Raw genomic sequence first — 22,755 nt, 5'->3', positions numbered from 1 at the left:
CAGTTTATTATTACGAACATTTTGGTACCAAATTTGCTCGGTAGCCAACGGGTTATAGGTCAAAGTTATATTTTTGGGGCCCGCCAAATCACTTCCTTGTGAGTTTCTACGAAGAGTTTACTTGTGCCTCTTTGTCTGATTCCAATGTACTTGACTTCTTCATAATCCATGAACGGTTTTGTATTTTTAAATCACCATCAAATGTCCTTTTTGGAAAATAATTTTTTTTTGTAGATTATAAATATATTTATACTTACTGAAGGAATTTTTAATTTACCTGAGAACATACCTACTGTAATAAATTAAAGACTTGTATATTTTGCATGTCTATATGAGATGCATTAAAATATCCAAAACCTTCAAATATAATTCGAGCTCCGTGATACCGTTTCCATAACAACTGCTTCAACACAAACAAATACCCCATTGTAAACCAAAATGTATTCCGCAAACATCATCAATGACGGCGATTTTACAAGAACCATTTACACATTGGTAAGCAGACAATTTTATAAACATTTTGTAAAACATGTTTCAATCGAAACTCTGTTTTTGTTCTTTATTTTAGATTAAAGAAAATAAGTTCGTTGAAGCTATTAAAATACTGCACGGAATAGCAGAGTCTAATTCGACCAGGGCAGGACTGTCCCTTCTAGCTTATTGTTATTTTTATATTCAGGATTTTGTGAAGGCAGCAAATTATTATGAGAAACTCACAAATTTATATCCTGATAATGATGATTACAAATTATACCATGCTCAAGCTCTTTATCAAGGTAACGCATCTTTTATTGTTGCAAATATTCTTTTCTTAAATTACAAAATTCATCAATATTTCAACTTTAATATAAATTGGTCATCACAAAAGTAGGCAATATACGTTACATCAGCAGTGACTGATGATACATAATATCATTATGTGTTGTATAGGTATTCATTCTAATGCGTATACAACAGGTAATCTATTCACATAATTTAATTTTTTTTTAATTTAGATTTCAGATTCAGAAACGTTTTTTGCCTAAAGTAATATCTTCCCTAATAAAGCAAACATTTATTCCCCCATGACCATTGGTCATCTGGAGGTTTGGCCAGAATATAAAACAACATTTTTTTTTGTTATAAATAACAATAAAATTAACAATAATTAACAAAAATATCATTCTAAAGTTATCAGTAATGAAAATATATCCCGAAGCGATCGTTTAAATAAGATAATTGTAATATTACATACCTGGTATTATGATTAGTCCAGACACAAGAACACGTAATGATAAGAGTATGAAGTATTAATCGATTTAATAAAGAGGAAAAGGTCATCATTAATTGATAATACTTACAATTGTAATATAAATTACATTTCAAAAAATTAAATTAAATTTTACATATTCGCATGTTATGAGGCTAATAGTTATATTCCAACACGAGATTATATCTATACTTCCATGCCTGAGTTGCGTATATAACTAGTTCCCTCCAGCCCAAACCTCAAACCTCTCACAAGTTTCAATAGTTCTTCCCTTTTCAATCTACTTTTTCCGTACCACTTCATTCTGTATTCATCGAGTTTCACTGTGGTCTGGCCAATGGATACTGACATATTAGCCTCGCCATATGTATTAATTATCTCACCAATTGCTGTTCTAAGCTTTACTGTTGCAGGCGATAATTTAAGATGGCCTCGTACTACTTCTGGACGTGCAATAGTTCTTGTTACACCTATATGTATCAAAATCTCGAGGGGGTTGTGTTTCTCGAGGTCGGTAGTTGCCTCTTGGTGTCGACCCGTTCTAGTTTTCCGACTTTTGTATCATTTTCTTGCAATTACGGCGAATGTGACCTACGTCCCCACAATTCCAACATCTGAGCTCGCGTCTCTTCGGCATCGTGTTACGAACTGCTTTTCGTACCATTTCTTCCAGACGTTCATCGTTTGGTTCGTCGCCTTCCTCGATGGTTTTTACTTGATGGGTCTGTGAAGTTTGACTAGCTGTTTCATATTTCACAGCAATATCAAGCGCTTCATCTAGAACTTTCGGTCTTGCTAGTCGTAAAGCTTTCTGTAATCCATTGTTTTTTAACCCATTGACGAAGATATCTACATCAATTTCTTCCAAAATGCTGTCTGGTGCCTTTAGATAAGCTAACCGTACTATACGAGCAACATCAAACTCTTGCAAATTTTCACTTGCTCGTTGAATTCTACTTCTCAGTTGCGCATTGTAGACTTGTTGTAGGTGGGCACAAATCACACATTTTTAAATATCCACATTATAATATATCATTAAAATACACTTCATCGCTCATATAACCCATGTCAACACCGAGTCCAATTAAATCTCTATACTGATTGTAGAAATTTGAATCAATTGCTCTATCCAATGCTCTTTCCCTTGTCCCAGCACGAATGCCTCCTATCACTTGCTTCAGCTTATCCAACCAAAAATTCCTATCTTCCCACTCAGTGTTAAATTACAATCCCCATCTCTCCTTTTTCACAGGTTCTCAAAAGTCTAAAACTAACTGCTGTAGAGAATTTATCATCATCCCTAGATTCACGGTGCTACAACCTATATAGTTTTGTTCCTCAAACTGATCTGAATTGCTTTCAAACTCTCATCTACGTCCTGGTTCGTCTCTATTTTCTCTATTAGTCCCTTCCACTTTTTCGTACAAAATTTTACTTTGATGCCTCTCCGGAATTTTTGTTTTAACTATCCAATCCACTTCAGTCTTCTCGGCTTTACAGACACAGCTTTGTTTACCACTCCTATCAACTCTTAAAGTTCAAAATTACTTTTAGTTTTCCTCTAGGTACCTACCTGAGGCAGTCTTTAAATACTTTAACCTATTTTCCTTTTCAAAATTCGAAGAGAGGAATTACCTGCGTTTGTCATTCTTATTTTATTGTGCCAGTCTCATGGTGTCTTTTATTGTCATGTGAAGAGCCATCTTACAAAGATCACCGCATAAAATTCTGTAGTATTTATCAAAATAAGGGCTGACCTCTGACGTATTTTCTATTCTTATGAGCTGCATCATTACGTCAAAGCTGAATATCACGTCATATATACCAGGTCACGTCTCCATCCAACATACAACTATATTCTTAGCATTTTAATTTCTTCCTTATATACAGGGTTGACCACTCAAAATAGTCCACCCTAACCTTTTGAAATATTCATTCAATTCTCTTTTATTATCTTTTAAAGATATAGACGCCTGCCATTTGTCACCCCCTTCCTTCCGGTACCACAAACGCATAATTATAAATAGGGAATAAACCATGTCTGGCAGATCATTCGACATATATTTCGCTGGAGAATTCAGACATCCATGATTTTTCTTTTCATAATAACGTGTTCTTGTGAAAAAGTATTGACTTCTTATAAAAGTGTTACACCCCTCAAAAACTAAACGTATCACCTATGTTTTACTAGTGTTAATGACAAAATTTTTTTGGCAAAAAAATTTTGGAAATTTAATTATTATTTGAACTGTTTGCTGATGACGTTTCACAGTGGTATTAAATTATTATTTTTAACATTAAAAATTCTAAGATTTCCTACTTGGCGAAATTAAATTCAAATTTTTGTCACTGCGCTTTATACAAATTGCAAAGCAGACAGATTGATGAATTAGTCGACAAGGGAATCTACAATTTGATTTACACTTGTCGTTCTGCCACGGCAAAAATTCTTAGTGAATTAATATCAAATATTTTTTAAATACGTTGAAATGTTATATTTTATCGCAGAACGCGTTAAAATTATTTCCATATTTTGTTAAAATGGAATGTTTGCAAGGAGAACAGCTAAATTATTTAATCAACTTTATCACTAATACGTACTAAAACTGTCGCGGTTATATTGCCTACCACATTGGGATTACTTATAGGGGGTTGAAAATTGGGGACAGAAATTGCTGGGATGGGGATAGGGTAAGCAAAACAAACCGGAACTTTTGCGAACGGCTACTTTTGGTTTGTTTGGAGAGCTGGGTCGTGAGAAAGTGAATGAAACAAAGAGACTGGAATGGGGTAACCACAAAAAGTGAATCAAAAAGGATACTTACATAGATTTCCTGGACAAAACAACAGCAGAAGGTTCCTAAGCTATTTAAAATGGACGCCGCTTACAAGAATCTTCCTGCTGGGTGGAAAGATAAGCTTTTCTTTACTAAAAAATGCAAAAAGGGGTTAGAATCTTTTTAAAGGAAATAATACTATTGGTTTAGGGAGAAACATTACATATTTATTATTATCTCACCATAAACAGTTACAAATATAAATAATAATAACAAAATAACAAAAACAACTTACAATTTTGCTATCGGTTTACAACTCTAGACGTTGGGAACACTATAAGAACTTCAATTGGCGACATTTAGTAAATTTTGTAAAAACTTTATAAGAATAATTAATATAACAGTTAGCCACTCCCTAATATTTATAATTTTACTTGTTACAATTTCTTAACGTGGCATGAAAGAAATTATTGATCAAAAATGTCTATTTTACTTCTATTTGCCGGTTCCTTCAAGCCATCCACGGCGCGTCTTCTCTCTTTAAAATCTTTTTCCAATCTCCAGCTGTAACTACATATTGAACTGCTACTGTCACTTTATACTATATTTCCATGACAAAAAAGGAAAAACGAAAAACAATAACGAATTTGAAACTAAATCCGGACTGAAAAATGAAGTGACCACTTCGGCGATCCATTGTACAGTGACATCATTCGCCCAACTCGATAAAAACAAGCATAAACGAAAATATTCTGTTTATTTGACGCGCAAAATATCCTAAAGCGGTTTCACGATCAAAGACATACCAAGGAAATACGCATCTGTGATATATAAACAAACTTTAACATGGGTTTATTATGTATTCTAGCGATACAAAAGGATTGAAAATACTTTTTCGGTGTTTTAACATATACGATAGGAAATAGAAATACATTGAAAATATTCTTCAGTGTTTTAATACATACAGGGTGATTTTTAATACATACGAAAGAAAATACAAATGCTACAAAACTAATTAAAATATTTCACAAAACAGAATCAGTAGCTGATAAAAACAGTGAGAAAAATATGATTTCGAAAACACCAGCGGTAAAAGTAGCAACTCTTGGGTCATGGTAATTTGAAACCTACTTCAAGAACTAAAGAAATAGCTCAATAATCTGGAGGCTACAGTTTTGTAAGATCATGACTGAGAAAATAAATAGTAATCCAAACTTTCTATTTAATATTGGTTTTTAGGATGAGCGTTTTTTTTTACTAGTGTAAAACGACACAATTGCCATTATTAGGATGATAAAAATCCTAAAGTTTTCCACGAAATACATACCCATCAGCGATTGAAATTAAACGTATAAGGATTATATTGGTGCACCATTCTTTTGGCAAAAAAGTTTGAACGTAAAAGCATATCTAGAATTATTAGAGGACACAGTTGATCCCATTTTGACAGATATAATCAAAAATGATAACAGGGACTACTTCCAACAAGACGGTGCATTATAGCGTAAACGAAAGACGGTACCTTAATGAACGATTTCATAGGCACTGGATTGGAAGAAGAGGTTTTATTTAAAAAGTACCTTTTTTAAGACCCATTCCTGCTTCATTGGAAAAACTAAGAAGGCGAATAGTGTTTGAATGCAGTCTAGTCTTAATAACCCCTGAAATGTTCGTCGTAATTTCGAACAGTGAATTTATATTTGTATGGACGTTGGTGTAAATAATTTTGAACATTTAATTAAATAATTCAAGCTGATAAGTGAACTGTTTTTAATTATGAAATTATTAATTTAAAATTTAGTTCATTTTATTTATGTCACATTTAATAAAGTTTCCTATTACTGTTGCAAATTTCGTTTTAGTGTAGTTTTTAACGTGGCGGAAAAAAATGGAATTGACGCTAGCAGAATATACATTTGCTGATACATTTTCAAAAGAATATAATTAATATGGAAAAAAATCATCGATGCCTTAATATTCCAGCGAAATATATGTTTAATGATGTGCCACATATGATATATTCCCTATTTAAAATTAAAGGTTTGTGGTACTGGAAGGGAGGGAATTGACAAATGTCAGATATCTATATCGTTAAATATCGGATATATATATCGGAATATGTCCCATTTGGAATTAAAATCGACCTATTTTAGCATTTTCACAAAATTCAATGAATATTGTCAAATATCAGATCAGACTCTTTTGAATGGTTAATCCTCTATAGTAGCTCTATATTATAGTATTTCTAATTTCTATATTTATTGTTTTTCTGTTCGTCAAAACTTCATCATGAAATCATTTTAAACAAATACAAAAAATTGTATTAATAAAATGTTGAATATATCTCGGGAATTATTTATTGTAAAATTATTTTTCAAACGTTCTGTTTCAATATAAACAATGGATTTATATTTATTTGTTTATTTTTAGCTTGCATGTACGAAGAATCTTATCAAGCTTGTAATAAACTGGCAGACTCTCCCGATTACAACGAGAGAGTTGTTAAACTGCAAGCAGCCATAAAATACAGCCAAGAGGATGTTTTATCTGCCAAAAATCTAGTCGAAGCCTCGAGTCCAAGTGACCCAGACAGAGATGTTAATTTGGGTTGTCTCTTGTATAAAGTAAGAATGGGAATAAACAATTCAATATAAACAATATTAAACTGTTAACGATTTTAGCAATTATTCTTGGTAAAAACTAGAACTCAAAGTTATAATTTTTAACAAAAATAAAAAATATTCCTAGATTCCTTATAAGTAATATAAACTCAATTTAATAAACAGTTCGATTTCAATATTTAGGTAGATTTTTATTTGAATATCGCGACATAATGAAAATATTGTTCCGATCTTCGTCATTTGTCTCGGTTTTCTATTATTATTTTGCCACTTACAAGGTTGGAGCTCTGATTATTACAATAATGTGTCTGATAGTACTTTTACTCGACTTTTTTTTTTATTAAAGTCATGACAGATTCTTCATTCAATTGTGTCGATATCTGTCTCTCTCTCTCTCTCTCTCTCTCTCTCTCTTTCTCTACTTATCAGTGCTATAAATTTTTAAGGAAAATTACGGTCCTCTTTTTTCTTTCTTCTGTGAAAGACGTCTATTCCACACGGGCGGTACTGCAGCAAACTTGCAGCTTATTGTACATCTTCTATTAACTATGATGTAAATTCTTGGGACTTAAGTAGATCCTCTATATACTAGAACTCTGAAGAAACTTTTATTTTGTGCTCATGGCTCTCTGTTCAAAGCGACATCGAACCAGCTCATAACAACAGTAAGTTTTGCAGAAGATTTTTATTGTGCAGAAGCTTCGCGTTTAGGATATCCATAGCCTCTCATTTTGTAGATTAGCTCTTTATGCATGGCTCTATCGAAAATTTTGCTTACGTCCAGGAAGGTTTCTCCTGTGTATGGTTTTGCGTTGAATTCAGCTGCTATGTACTCTGTTAGTCTGAGTACTTGTAGCTCGCTCGAGCGTTCTGACCGGAATCCAAATTGTGCTTCTGGTATTATTCCTAGCCTGTTTATTTCAGCTTGGAGTCTGTTAAGGATGACTCTCTCAACGATCTTGCTGATTACCGATAGTAGGCTTATCGGCCAGTAGTTTTGCTGGAACGTGCTGTCCTTTCCTGGTTTTGGTATCATTATGACACGTACTTCCAACCATCGATTCGGGAAGAGCCATTAGTATCGCATTGACTTTATTTGTTAGAAATACTATGGCTTTCGCCGGAAAGTATTTCAGAGCTCTATTTGTGATCTGGTCCGGTCCAGGTGCTTTTCTTGGTGAACTATTTTTGACTCTTTTCGTTAGGTTCCTCGGGCCTTTCTCTTTGTTCTTCGACTTCTTCTATGAAGTCTATCTCTATCTGGGTGATAGCTTAGTGTACACTCTCTCAAGAGAGAGAGACATCCTCATCACCTTGGCTTTTTCTTCAATAGAGTAGACAATTTCATTCTCGCCGTGTATTGGGGGAATGGGTTTGCTGTTAATTCTGAGTATTTTCTGAAGATTCCAAATATTTTTCATGTTTGAACCTTTTTCCTTCATATCTTGGATGTGGTTGTCTCAGTTTCAACATTTATGATCAGATACTCAAGATGATCAGTATCTTAAAATACTGTCATATGTAATGCCAATTGAGAGTTCATTGAAATGTCTTATATTTTCCTTAACGATTTCTCCATTAATGTTAAGAGTGACATCAAGAATCTAAGCGATATATACCACCTGTTACTTAAATCAGATACCAAGAACAATACTATATCACAGATTACTAACTTGACTGATATATCCATTAACAACTAATATACCTTTATAGAGAGTTCATTGAAATGTCTTATATTTTCCTTAACGATTTCTCCATTAATGTTAAGAGTGACATCAAGAATCTAAGCGATATATACCACCTGTTACTTAAATCAGATACCAAGAACAATACTTTATCACAGATTACTAACTTGACTGATATATCCATTAACAACTAACATACCTTTATAATTAATTTTCATTAACAAAAAATATATAATATTCCCTTGCTTTTCTTAGATACGTCTCAATAAGATTCAATAATACATGAACAATATAATATAATTAAAAAGAAAATCAAAATAATATTTCCCTTTACTGGGATTTAAATTCATTCGTTTTTTACCAATGAACCTTAACGACATAAAGATTCATACGAACTAATAATGAAGTTGTCAGCGCTTGCGTTCTGGCTTAAACAGAACCTCACTTTTAACTATCTAAAAATCAAAAATTTAGTTATTGCCGACATTTCAAAGAATTACCTCCTTTTAAATGTAGTTGCATTGGGTTTTTCGATTAACCTTGGGTAAGCCTTTACGTGTCAAGTTCGAAGCTACCATACATTTCAATCCTTATAAAAAACTTTTTTTGCACATAGTAACAAAAAACACCACTATGTTACTAGCAAAGTTTTTTAATATTCTAACTCTACAATTCTAAGTTACGGTAAGATCAATAATGTTTTAATAGATAATATATGGTAGCTAATTATAATTTATTCTCTTTCAGCCCTGAAGAAGCCAAATTAATTCTCTTTGGCGAAAACGTTCGGCGAAACAATTGATACACATTAGAGTATTTCTTGCAGATTTCCCCAATATTTAAGAGTTTACTATATATATATATATATATATATATATATATATATATATATATATATATATATATATATATATCTTCTTCTTTTTATATAGACATGACTCTGTCTATTTTTCAATGTGCCTCCAGTAAGTTATCGTTCCATCGTTTTCGTGGTCTTCCTACTGATCGTCTTCCTATTGGAAAACCGTCTCTTGCCGTCTTTACGTTCCATTCTACTCTTCTATTTCATACCCAGTTCTTGATGTTTTCCACCTTGCATCTACGTTGTATATCTGTACGTCTGGGTCTCTCCCATAGTGTCTTACCATCAATTTTTCTAAATGTTTTCATCTCTGGTATTTCTAACATCCTTTTTGTCCTTTCTGTGTCAGGTCTTGTTTCTGCCGCGTATGTCATTATTGGCCTGATGACTGTTTTGTAAAGTCAGCCTTTTGTTTCTTTCCCAATATTTTTATTTCTTCTAATTGTTTCATTCAGGCAGCCTGCGGCTCTGTTTGCTCTATTCACTTGATCTTCCACTTCCGTTTCGAGCTTTCCGTTGCTAGATAATGTGATGCCTAGATATTTAAACTCCATCACTTGTTCTATTATCTGACCTTCCAGCTCCAATTTACATCTTAGTAAATTTGCTGTTGTAACCACGCATTTTATCTTTTTTTGGGGAAATTAACATGTTAAATTTTATGGCGGTTATATCAAATTGGTGCAGCATACGTTGTAAATCATCTTCACTTTGAGAGAGTAGCATTGCGTCGTCTGCATAGCAGATTATTTTAAGTTGTTTTTCTCCCATTTGGTATCCTTTTTTAGTTCTTACTTTTTTAATTATTTCATTCATAATCAGCTTGAACAATACAAGACTAAGGGAATCTCCCTGTCTTATCCCATTGCTAGCTTCAATAGTATCGGTTAGTTCTTCTTCTACTTTTACTTTTATTGTGTTGTTTTGGTAGATATTTTCGAGCATTTTGATTATTCCTAGAGGTATCTCTCTGGCGTACAGTAAGTGGATAACGTCTTTTAATTTGACCCTGTCAAATGCCTTCTTGAGGTCCACGAAACATAGATATGTCGGTTTGTTGTATTCTAATGATTTCTCTTGCACTTGCCTCATTGTAAATATAGCGTCGGTGCATGATCTTCCTGACCTAAAACCTTGTTGTTCTTCTGCTAGTGTTATAATTTCATTCAGTTTATTTGTTATCACTTTGGTTGTTAATTTTAGTGTTGTGTTTGATAAATGAATTCCCTCTGTAATTTTCCGAGTCCGATTTGTTTCCCTTTTTGAAGAGAGGTATTAGGATGATTGATCTCCATTCTTGAGGAATTCTGTTTTGTTGTATTATTTTTTGGATTAGTTTTAATAGTTGCTTGGTTAGATCTGGTCCTCCGTACTTTAGGAGTTCGTTCGGTATTCTGTCCTCTAGTGGTGATTTTCTATTCTTTCAGTTCTTAATGCTTCCTTTACCTCTTCCTCCTCAATATTTATTTCTTCGTTTGTCGTCACCTCTGGTGTTGGTGGGTCATTATCGTCACCTTTAGCAAATAGGGATCGAAAGTAGTCTACCCATGTTTCCTTCTGAATGTCTTTCGTTTTTATTAGTTCGTTCATCTCTTTTCTTTGTGCTCTGATCATTCTCCATATTTCTTTTTGTGTTCCGTAGAAGTCGTGTTCCATCTGTTTTCAGAAGCTCTGTTAGTGTTCCCTTTTTATTTGTCTAACTAAAGTATTCGTTTCATTTCTGATTCTTTTATAGTGGTTGTATGCCTGTTTGTACTGTATTGTAAAAAGGCTTTCAACTTTTCTTCAAATTATGTCTTTACTTCCTGTGTAAACCATGGTGTTTTCTTTTTTGATATGTTAGTGTTCGTTACTTTCCTCTCTCCAAGTGATTCTGTTGCTGCATTAATTATGTTATTTTTTAGTTTTTCCCAGCTTTCCTCGATGTTATCGTTTTCTAATATGTCATCCCCAGCGATCTTCTTTGATATTCTTCTCCTGTATAAGTATTCCGTGGATTCTGTATTTAATCCTTCGACTTTGATTTTTGTTTGTGTTGGCGCCGCTCTCTTGGATGTGAAGTATTTCAGGATTATTTTACATAATACTAGGCTATGGTCGCTACCTATATCTGCCGAGTTGAGGCTAACATATCGTTAGCGTAGGTAACACTTTTTTGATTAATAACATACAGTTGAAGCTAAAAACAATAAGTGCTCAAAACATATCTTGGCGCCCAAAAATGTTTCGTCTATTACTAGCTCAGGAAATGAAGCTCGAAAAAGGTTAAAACCTCGCAATTTTTTCGTCCTGCATGGATTGAGTTGAAATTTCAACAGAAGGTAGGTGATAGCCCAAGGATCAAAATCTATATCGAACCGAAGTGCGCTGAAGGGTTTTAGGTGTGAAAACTACCCCTAATTGTCAAAAATTATAAAATAAAATATTAAACCTGAATATGGGTAAGATTTGGTTTGAATTAGTTAAATAATGATTATTTTATACTTTTGAATAGAGTTCCATCATATTTCAACCCTTAAAAAGCAACCCTTGTTAGAGATTAATGTAAAAAAATTACTAATTCTAAAAAAATGATTTCGCCTTGGATCGATTTGGATAAAAATTTGGATTTAAGCTCAACTCACCCTCTGCTTTATAGTTTATGTCATGCCGATGAACCCTGATTGTTCTTAGGGGTGAAAACTACCCCTAATTTTCAAAAATTGTAAAATAACATTACAAATCTTAATATGAGTGAAATTTGGTTTGGATTAGTTAAATAGTGATTTTTTTATACTTTAAATTACAATTTCATAAATTTTCAACCCTTAAAAATCAATTGTTATGAGTGCCATAGGTGAAAACAATTTTTTGCCAAAATTTTGCATTTTTTCAACTTTTGAAAATCACCCTTCACAACATTGCAGTTTTTATAAACTAATTTAATAGATATAAACTGAAAAAAATAGAATTAAATACAAAAAAATTTATCAACATAAAAAGGCACCATATATTCTTATACATTTACATAAATAGTTGAAAATATTTACATTTATAGGTAAAACAATTATAATATTAATTTTATTCGTCATCAATTACATCTTCATCGTGATCTATGTCATTCTCATCTTCTTCAATTATTGGTGGACTATTATTGCACCCTTCACCTGAGCACCCAGAACAAGTAGAGTTACAATATAAACCAACTTTTTTGCACCCACATGAAACGCCGCATCCTTTTTTACATTGGCAAAAAATAATTTTCAAAAGTTCATCGGGTGCAGGTTGTTTGTTCATGCGTACGGGTAATAACAAACCATCTTTGGAATACCATCCCCAATCTGTTGCTCTGATATTTTCATTGCCAAGTCACTGTTGAATTTGGTAATAGCATCTTTTTGAATGCTCATCTAAGGCATCAACAGTGCCAAAAAGCTATTAATTTTGAACTATCTGGGTACCCTATTTCAAAACATTTAGATGCATATAATGTAGAAGAAGAATTTTGTTTCCCAAGTTTGAGAAAATAAATATCTTTCTCTATTTTTTCTAAATTAGCTCTGGCTGTTAAGATAACAAGGATGTCGATATCTTCTGCTACAATGATTTTTTGTAAATCTGACCTATCCTGAATAGCCAATTCAACGACTAGCCCGTCAGCTTCACCTTCACTTTGATGGCATTGAATAGATTGATTCTTGAATTCCGCTATAAGTAGTTGTATAAATTTATTTTTATTTTCATAATTTGAAAAAAATATATCTTGGGTCACAGAAACAGGCATGTTTGGTGTGATCTGATAAACTTTACAACAACATTTTTTTGAGCGACGGTTTCTTTCTATTATTTTCGTACTGTTCTCATTGTAGCTGTCGAAGATGACGGTAATGTTGTACAAGGATCTGTGAATTAAATCTTTTTGGAACCCTTGGTTTTTAAATGGGGTGAGTTTAAAGGGCTCGAAAAAGATGGTGCTTCATCGTAAATCGATGCTTTAAACGGCTATATCTCGCCAAATATTCATTGTACAACAAATCTAAATAAAGTAAAATTTTAGTCATTAAAAAAGCTACAATTTAGTTCATTTTTATTTTTTTCATATATTCAGTATTTTCGGGGATATTTAAAAAAAGAAGGGTAAAAAATATGAAATTGTAAATCGTGTCTCGCTTTAAGCTGTACTTTTTCTAAAACTAAGCATTTTAAATGGGTCAAACTTCTTGGACGTATTAACAATACATGTACAAAGAGAATTGCAGAAGAGTGAAGATCGATTTTAATTATGGGGCTGGTTAGGAGGTTGTTTTCATCGATTTTTTCGTAAAAAAATGAGGTATTGACCTTATTTTCATCATAACTCACTCAATTTTTGAGCTAGAGTTTTTTTTTTATAATAGGTCTATTTATGCTCTTTAAAAAAGGTTCTATGAGTTTTCTTCCAAAAATGCATCATTTTCCCGATATTTGACTTTAAATCTTTCAAATTTGGCATTTGAAGAAAACCGCTGAACATTGATAGGCCGTATTTCGGTTCCTATTATATCGCAAAAACATTTTAAAAAATGAATTGTATTTGTCTTTTTAAAGGCTAGAAATTTGTTCTCTACAATTTTTTTGATAAAATGCACCATTTTCGAGTTATTCGCGAAAAATCGATTAAAAACTTCGATTTTTTCGTCTAAAAGTTGTTACTTTCAATCGCGAATAACTTGAAAAATATCAGTTTTACAAAAAAAATATATAGAACATTTTTTGTTTAGAATCACTTTTTTAATCGAAACCTGAGGTTAAAACGTAAAAAAAAAATTTCACCCCCGAGATGGGGTGGCAACCACCCCCAAGGCTTTGGCGCACTTTGGTTCCATATAGATTTTGATCCTTAGGCTATTACCTACCTTTTGTTAAAATTTCAAGTCAATCCACGCAGGACGAAAAAATTGCGAGGTGAAAGCTTCTCTCGGAGACCTTCACTGCTTCCATTTTTATACTTTAATCGTTGTGTGCTTCCAATACTTTCAATAGTGAAGACTAAAAAACAATCAGACTAAAGACTATAGTACAAGACTAACTACATTTTATCTTAAATGGAGAAATTTATAAATAGATGAAGATGTATAACAGAAAAACTCAAATCAAACTGTAAGTCTACCTATTATTTAGACAAGGGAAACATTTCAACAAGTTATCATCAAATTGGATACAAAATTGTGGAATTAAGTTCAGATAAAGTAATTTAAAGTAAATACATTTTATTTTGTATTACTAACCTTCTGTCAGAAAATACAACCGGTCATAAAAATACGTTTTATGTGGTTTGTAAATCTGGTGCTCCTTCTATTTACAAATCCGTAGACAAGAAATAAAAACTAACAAATCTGATTGTGGCCACACATCGAATGTAAAATATATAAACTAATCGGATTTTCCAATTATTATTAGAAGTGAAATATTCTTTGACTTTTTTCCAATAAAAAGTTTGAAATATGTTTTCCATCCGATGTTCCTGTGGTTATGTCAAAACAAAACGTTATTTGTAATATACTTACCTGATGTTAGTGGAACCGGTGTTCGCAAATATTTATTCTTATGCAGTTTGTAGAACTGAACTCCGTCAAACCGTAGAGATAATAAAGAAAATTAATCGGAAAAACCGTGTATCAGTATAATGAGTGTCCAAAACAATTTAAGTATATTGCCCACCTCTTCATCCATATACTTTTACTCAATGGTAATTGGCAACTATTAATTACTATTTATACATCTGAGCAGATGTGTAGTGATTCTGAATACGGATACTATATCTGGGTCCATATTACGCTGATCCCGCTAGTTCTCTATCTTAGTAGTTTCTCTCGTAGTTTCTGAATCCTTCTGGTTGATCATCGCCCCCTACTAATCTTTCCATCCAGTTTTGTCTGGATCGTTAAGCTTTCTATATCGTCGGCATGGACGATATGACCAAACAAGATTAATATGTTTTTAAATACCAAGCCAGAGCGACGCAGTGAGTTGTTACTCCTCTTTAAAACTGACATTTTTATCCTTCTGGTTGTCCAAGACAATCACCTCATATTATAACTCTCTCTTCTGAAGCCTTATTATCCAAAAGAAGAAGGAATAAAAAAATTACACCTTGCTAAAAAACCAGGGTATCAGCCCGGCTGATAGCAACCTGTTAGCGCCCGTTGTCCAGGGTTACGGATAAAGTCAACAATGGCGACGTAAATGTATATATAGTCTTAGATATAGTAAGCCTGGTTGGAGTGGCATTCTATGATTGTTAACAGCTTTAGTTAGGTTAGGTTAGGTTAGGTTAAATATGCGAGGGCACTTAACCATCCTTCCACTTGACCTAAGAGATCTGTTTGGGCTCATCCCTAGTTTAAAGTTGTCGTTTCAACATAGCCCTTTTAAAAAAGTGTCTTATAGCCTTACGGCATTTCTATTTTTACAAAGTCCTAGGGCGGCTCGAGTTAATAATGCCTAAATGTATTGAGTTTTATCTTATCCAACCCTGGGCAGTTATACATAACGTGTTCCTCTGTCTCATCATCAGCCTGACAGAATGTGAAATTCGCACTTTCTGTCAGTCCAATTTTGTTCATGTGTAGTTTGGGTTTCTTGTTAGGAGACTTACGATAATTCGCAAATTATTTCTATCCATATCTAGTAGATCTTTGGGTCTCTTCTTCCAAGGCTCATATATAAAACCCTTCGAATGTTTACGACCAGTTTGTTTATACCAGTGGTTACGTTTCATCCGTTCCACTCAGTCCAATATCATTCTTTTGGCTCTGCTTCTTACTATGCTCACGAAATTTTCTCGGTCTGTGAATGTTTCTTTTCCCTGTTCTCTTTCCTTAAATACCAATATGTCCAGACACCTAGAGTAAACTTAATTTGTTACTTTTTCCGATCCAAATCAGACTGTTAAGACAGTTCAAAACTAACTTAGAGTCAATCTGATTCGAGTCCAGTACCTTCCCTGGCTATCATATAATATTTATAGATCTGTTCCCGCAGTTCCTTTTTATTAGTTCCTGCAGGCACATGCTCTATAACATAAATATCAGCTTGAAAGATAGTGCAGTGATTGGCATCTTTCGCGGGAGAGACTCTCCCCCCAGACTCTTTGGTCTTCTTCTTCTTCTAATGGCGCTACAACCCTTTGTGAATCTTGGCCTACTTAACAATGTTCTTCTATTCTGCCCTGTCGGATACTTTCCTTCGCCACTGCCTGATGTTCATGGTTTTAAGATTCCTCTCTACGTCGTCTATCCATATTTTACGGTGCCTTCCTCTTGTTACTCTCTACATAGGTGGAGTAGATGGCTGTACTCTTTGGTAGAGCCATCCTTATTGGCTCCACTTTTACCTTGGTCTCTAGAAGGTAATTTGGTAGTTAAAGAGGTTTCCATTTGCGTCTCCTTTAACTTGCGCGGTTGCTGGCGTTGTGAGGAAGAGAATGTTTCCCTTTTATCTTTGGCCCATCCGCTTAAGTTTTTCAGAGAGTTGGACTGTTCTCCCCTTGCTTCTGTTTTCTTCGGCCTTGATTATTCAGAAGAAGAAGATGAATCATCCTTTCTCTTAGCAATCTTTGGTCTGATGATGTTCTGACCAAAGCCGAATAAGGACCTAAAGTTTAATCTTTTTCGAAAGCCTTTATAGATGGATCGCCTACTGAGAAAGTCCCGGTATTTCCTGAATAGTTTCTAGAGGAATAAGTAACTTATTAAGGGCACTCGTTTGTTCAGAGTTAAGAAAAAATTGGTCCCAAAAGTGGTTGAACTATACAACTAGTCCACTACATACAAATGTAGAAGGCAAGTAAGAAATCATCGCATTAGCTCCCTATGGAGGCTAAGAAAACAAGCATGTCATTACACAAGAAAAAAAATTACCACTACAAATGAAAGCAGGGAATCTGCATTTTGTGACGCTTGGCGTGGGTTCGATTCTCACAAAGGAAAAGAAGATTTATATTTATTATTCTTTGCTTCAAGACAGAAATTTAAAAGATAATTACAATGTTTTCCTTTTCTTACTTCGTACACACTATACGAATGATGAAAATTTATTTTATTTTGCGAAAATTTCTAGCATTTTTATATTTCTTTTTAGTCTCATATTTGAAAACATTGTCCAAAATTAAACCAAAGTATACGTCTTTAATCATGTGGCAACAATTAATTTTCACATATTCAAAACAAATAAAAATTATATTGACTTGCGGTAAAATTAATTTGCACATCAAATCGACCTGAAACAATAAACATAAATTTTAATATTTGATCAATAACACGGTTTCGACTAAACAGTTTAAATATTTAGGAACAATATGTTTTATAACACTATAAACGAAATTATTTTCCGGGATGTACTTTTGATCAGATATATACCATTGTACTCGTACAAACACAAATATCTCTTAAGCTAGAATCAAAAGCACATAAATATCAATTCAGCGTTAGGGCATCACAAAAAACAGTACTTGTACAACTTTAATTAATTGTGATACAAGTCCTCGGAACGGCAGATGTATACAACTCACCAGGTTTCCGGGTTAAACCTCATCGATTATTACTTCGCCGAGCTTTCGACATACTCTCTGATGTCTTCTTCGAGGCTTCCGGGGTCTCAGTCTTCCCTCAGACACTACTACACTGATCACGAATCACTGCGCTGTTGCTACTAGCACAGCGGAGGGTTCATTTACATCGCCGATGGTAACGTGGTTTGGATGGAGGTTGGCGCTACTATTTCTGACAGCGGAATTTTAATTGGAGGGAGAAGCAGACGATATTTTCTTTATGAGAGGTCTTCATGTCGAAGGTAACCGGATGCCGTCATCTATTTTATTGAGACAATTTTGCCTTTTTACAGTTTCTATGGCTTCTCGGATAATTCTTGGTTTATAGAAGCGGATGGAGCTATGGTTCCGGAGTTTTCAAAATCAATTTTGTGACCTGTATGAAGATAGTGTTGACCTAGAGCTGAAATTGAATCGGAAATGCGAAGAAAAATAAAATGTTCATAAATCCTATTTTGGATTCTACGATTTGTTTGGCCTACATAAAATCGAGGCAATCTGCACAAGGAATTTTATAAATTGCGTGTTGTTCATTTGGAACGTTGTCTTTGATTGATCGGACAAGAGATGAAAGTTTTTATTGGGGGGTAAATATTGTCTTTATTCCTCTTGATTTAAGAATTTTGTCGATTTTGTCAGTGACACCTTTGATGTAAGGAAGCAAAGCTTTCGTATGATGCGGGTCTGAGCTTTTTGGTTGAGATTGAGTGGGAGATTGATGTCTGTGGATGCTCCTATTAATGTGATTTTCGCTCTAACCGTTTTGGATGAGGGCTTGTTTTAAATTAGAAAGTTCAGCAGGTCTACTTGCATAATCTAAAAGACGTATTGATGTGGAGATAAGGGTATTATTGGCTGAATTAATTTGTGAAGGTGGATGATGAGAGTTGACATGCAAGTAACGATTGGTATGGGTGTGTTTTCGATAAACAGAGTGATGAAACCTTGGGATTATTTTTTCTTTATGATAACTTCGAGAAACGGTAGGGAGGAATCAGTTTCCATCTCCATCTTAAACTAGATACAGGGATGAATACATAGAAATTAAAAAAAAGGCCAAATTGTCTCAATAAAAGGGATGACGGAATCCGGTTACCTTCGACATGGAAATCTTTCATAAATAAAATATCGTACGTTCCACCTTCCAATCAAAATTCCGCCGTCAGAAATGTTCGCGAAAACCCCCACCAAAACCACATTACCATTTCAGTATCATCACTGTGCTAAACATTCGGTGTAGTGCATCATTTAGGGTTATTGAGACCTATTTGAGGTAGAGATAAAGTGTTATCGGACATGGCAATGCCCCATATCGTAGCATATCGTAGCAAGGCTATAATTTCGCTAACTCTCTGAAGTATCGCTTAGACAATAGATTTTCCCTAAGAATTCTGCATCTTTTGGGTTCAATAGTTTGGATTAAGGTGTACAGTAGTCGCAGAACAAATTTCGCCATATTATGAGGTACTCGTGCGGCTGTCTGATGATTTGGCTATTAACCATGGTATAAAGGTGCATGTGTATTTTTGTGTTTTGATATGTGGATACGCTTCTGTTTATGTATGAGAGTGCATCATATTAAATCAAAAAACGTACGGTTAATGACGTGCTGCATCTCTTATGTCATGTTTTCAATTGATCTACTGGTTATATATTGTTTTATGTTTTTATATATTCATAGGACTTTCTCTATGAGTTATTGGTATGCCTCGTGTCAGGGATGTGAACTTCCCCACTCAGTCCGTTCTCCGTGAAGTACTGGCGAGCTCAGATTCACAGTCTCAGATCGGAAAAAACCTGTATTAAATTTTTTATAATAAATAATATAAATAAATAAAAGTTATATTATGCTTATAGTTGTCAATCCCATACAGAAGTATTTGAATGGTACAGCTAATTGGAATTCAAGTGAACCCACTGATGACATATATTGGTACCATTGCGCATGGGAACTTAAAGTAAAATCGACAAATCCTTGAATATAGGTCTTATAGGCCTGGCTCATCACCTTTTATTATCATGCATTTGATCTATTGAATGGTGCTGATTCGATTCGGACGTAGACGTAGAGATTTATGTTAAGAAATGGTTCGAAAATCAGCTGAAAATGTTTTATCAGCACAGTGTTTTTTTATATATTAATTAAAATAAATTAGATACCATACTTTTCATTTAATTCTAGAGTACAACAATGAAGATATAATGATTTTTTCTGAATATATTTACTAAGATAATTTCCATGTTTCATATGCTTTTAAGGATGGCAACTACGAAGAAGCATTAGAAAAATTCACTAGTGCTCTCCAAAATCAAGGATTTGTACCATCATTGGCATACAACGCTGCTCTATGCTACTATAGACTTAAAGAATACGGGCCTTCTCTAAAATATTGTGGTAAGCATCTAGGGGTAAAAATTACGGTCTTATTTTGTCTAAAAGCAACTATGTCTATGTTCACTTATTTAATTATAAAATAACAAATACTTACAGATAATCAAATTTAGCAACAAATCTGATATTTCCCGGGAAACAAAAAGAGCCAAAAAAAATTAAAGAACAAAAATGCACCATGCAACAATATTGCTACCATCTGGTCGTTTGTAAAATATATTACTTAGTCCGTAATTGTTAGCAAGTTTACCTTTTTCCCAAAAGTAGTTAAATTACCGTAACTTGAAAATAACACCTAAACAAAATATGGACCTTGGCTCTCCGGATTGTGAAACCTCTCCTCAGGTGCACTGAAACACACAGACACCGCGACACCGACTCAGACCAACCAAGAGGACCTATGAATCAGGTAAAGTGTAGTAATACCGCGAATCTTCGAGAAGCACGCTCAATTAGCGGTAACCCTCCCATTTACAAGAGAACTCCGACTATTAATAATGTCTGCCGGAACCGCAGAAAGAAATAATTTCCGATAGCGACCTATAATCTTGTAAATCAAAAAATCAAATCAAATCTAAAATAAATGAATACTGAACATATTTCATTATATGTTGAATAAACTGACAATATCGATTCAACATATTTTTCCTTACTAAGCAACTCTAGTAATAGTTTGAAGATAAAGAGTACGCGACAAATTCGTTTAAATGCTAGAGAAGTATAAACTGTTGTAACGTCAAAGTTACAACAACTAGTTACAATTAATCATGTCATCGGAGGCCTCAGTCGTGAACTAATACGCACCCACCTTAAAATATCTTCGTTTTGTTTCTATTGGCCGAGTGATCTCAAAATACCATATAGAAATATATAACTATACGACATTTTCAATTCTCGGTCTCCTTTCCTAACCCATGAGACACTCACACCCTCACTTTACTCTACGCAGACAAAACTGCTCTCGTAACAACATCTCGAGACGCAGATGCACTACTTAGGTTTGCTCAAAATCACCTTGACCTGGTCGACAGGTGGTGCGGGAGATGGAGAGTAACACATAACCCTAATAAAACTCAAATGATTCTCTTTAGACACCCCAATCTCAGCAGATTCACTACATACAATGTAGCCGGAAGAATCAACCTCAGACTCTGGGGCGATCGACTCCAGCACTGTAACCAGATTGAGTACCTCGGTGTTGTGTTCACAGAAACGCTAAACTGGAGGGCCGATCTGGCTGCAGCCTGTAAGAAGATGGAGAAGAGTCGGTTTACTCAATGCCCTCTGTGGTAAGTTCGGATGGATACACCCACATACACTTATACACACGTACAAAATATTTATTAGGCCGGTGATTGAATATAGGTCTAATCTTTATATCATGTTCAATCGCCGCCTCAAACAACAACTGCTAGGATTGGAACGGGGAATCCTGCGTAAAGTAAACAGCAAACGGCACGACTACTCCTCTGCCCTCATTCATCAACTGTAGAATATCCAGCCCATCAATGAGAGGCTCTCCTCTTTGAGCAGGAGTTATATAATCAAAACCATCCGTGGCCAAAACTTCAGAGCCCAAAACATAAACTAAACGCAAACTCCCGTTTCCACCCACTAAATTGCTGACCCTTGTCAGCAACGAACTCCCTGATGAATACATTGATATCCTGGAGGCAACTCCACTCTATTATCGCAGTAATTATTAAATTTCTCACTTCGAGCTTGCTATGACAGGGAGGGATCGGTTTTCTGTGGTTTCCCGATCCCATTGCACAATTATACCTGTCTATTGTCGAGGTTACAGCCACCGCTGCCCTCTCCGGGATTCAAACATTTATATACTTATTAATTAAATTCAGTCACATCTCATAACCATATAATGTTACTAATAAAATTCTGAAAAGGACCGTTTTAGCTCAACAACCCTTTCACCTCTGACCACCCTGATTCCACCTCCACCGCAGGACAACAGCCACCGAACCCTACCACCAGTGAGCACAAAGCAGTGACACATGCCGACAACAACAAAAACAAACCACGTCCTGAAGAGGTGTTTCACCTAAAACAGGACAACAAAATCATCAACAAAGTGAACCAACAAACAGCAAAGAACAACGAGACAACGCTAACTCTCGGCCAGTCTGGTCTCGGCTCCCATATAGGGTCTCCTGTACAATGAGAGTCCGTTGTCGGGACTCTGCTCCGGTTGTTCGAACTGAGACTCTGTGGCTAGATTTTCTCCACCCTTCAAAAAGTGTTTTCATTTCATTTCCCGTGTCAGAAATATCGATAGTCCGCCAAAGATGGAATCTATACAGAGAGCGTTTCGAATTAACTGTTCGAAGTCCCTCTGCAAGGCTCCCTAAGATCGGCCGTGGATATAACACAAAAATTCTTACATTTTAGTTTTAATAGCTCAAATAAACTTACTATTGCAGACTTCTTTCATTGCAAAAAGAAGAATAATCGTTAATAATAAGAGTTAATATTCATTAATTTTTATTAAATGCTTTCTATTTGTAAATACATATTAATCTATAAACGACTATAAAATTTCAAAATAGACATTTCTTGCTGCTGCTACTGCCAAGTATACCCAC

The 22,755-nt window shown here is 34.4% G+C and overlaps 1 protein-coding gene across 1 annotated transcript in view; it reads left to right on the top strand.

Annotated features, from left to right (window-relative positions):
* Positions 1-413: 413 nt before the first annotated feature.
* Positions 414-22,755, top strand: part of Ttc30 (tetratricopeptide repeat domain 30) — a 34,854-nt gene continuing 12,512 nt past the window's right edge. Inside the window, exons 1-4 of the mRNA XM_072533813.1 lie at positions 414-495; positions 569-776; positions 6,457-6,650; positions 20,023-20,158. Coding sequence (XP_072389914.1) covers positions 439-495; positions 569-776; positions 6,457-6,650; positions 20,023-20,158 — 595 coding nt within the window. The 5' untranslated portion in view covers positions 414-438. The remainder of the gene's footprint in view (positions 496-568; positions 777-6,456; positions 6,651-20,022; positions 20,159-22,755) is intronic.

The sequence above is a fragment of the Diabrotica undecimpunctata genome, chromosome 6 (genome assembly GCF_040954645.1).
Source record: "Diabrotica undecimpunctata isolate CICGRU chromosome 6, icDiaUnde3, whole genome shotgun sequence".
NCBI classification, from domain to species: Eukaryota; Metazoa; Arthropoda; class Insecta; order Coleoptera; family Chrysomelidae; genus Diabrotica; species Diabrotica undecimpunctata.
The sequence above is the reverse complement of the archived record's forward strand: the minus strand, read 5'-3'. Positions and strand labels throughout refer to the sequence as shown.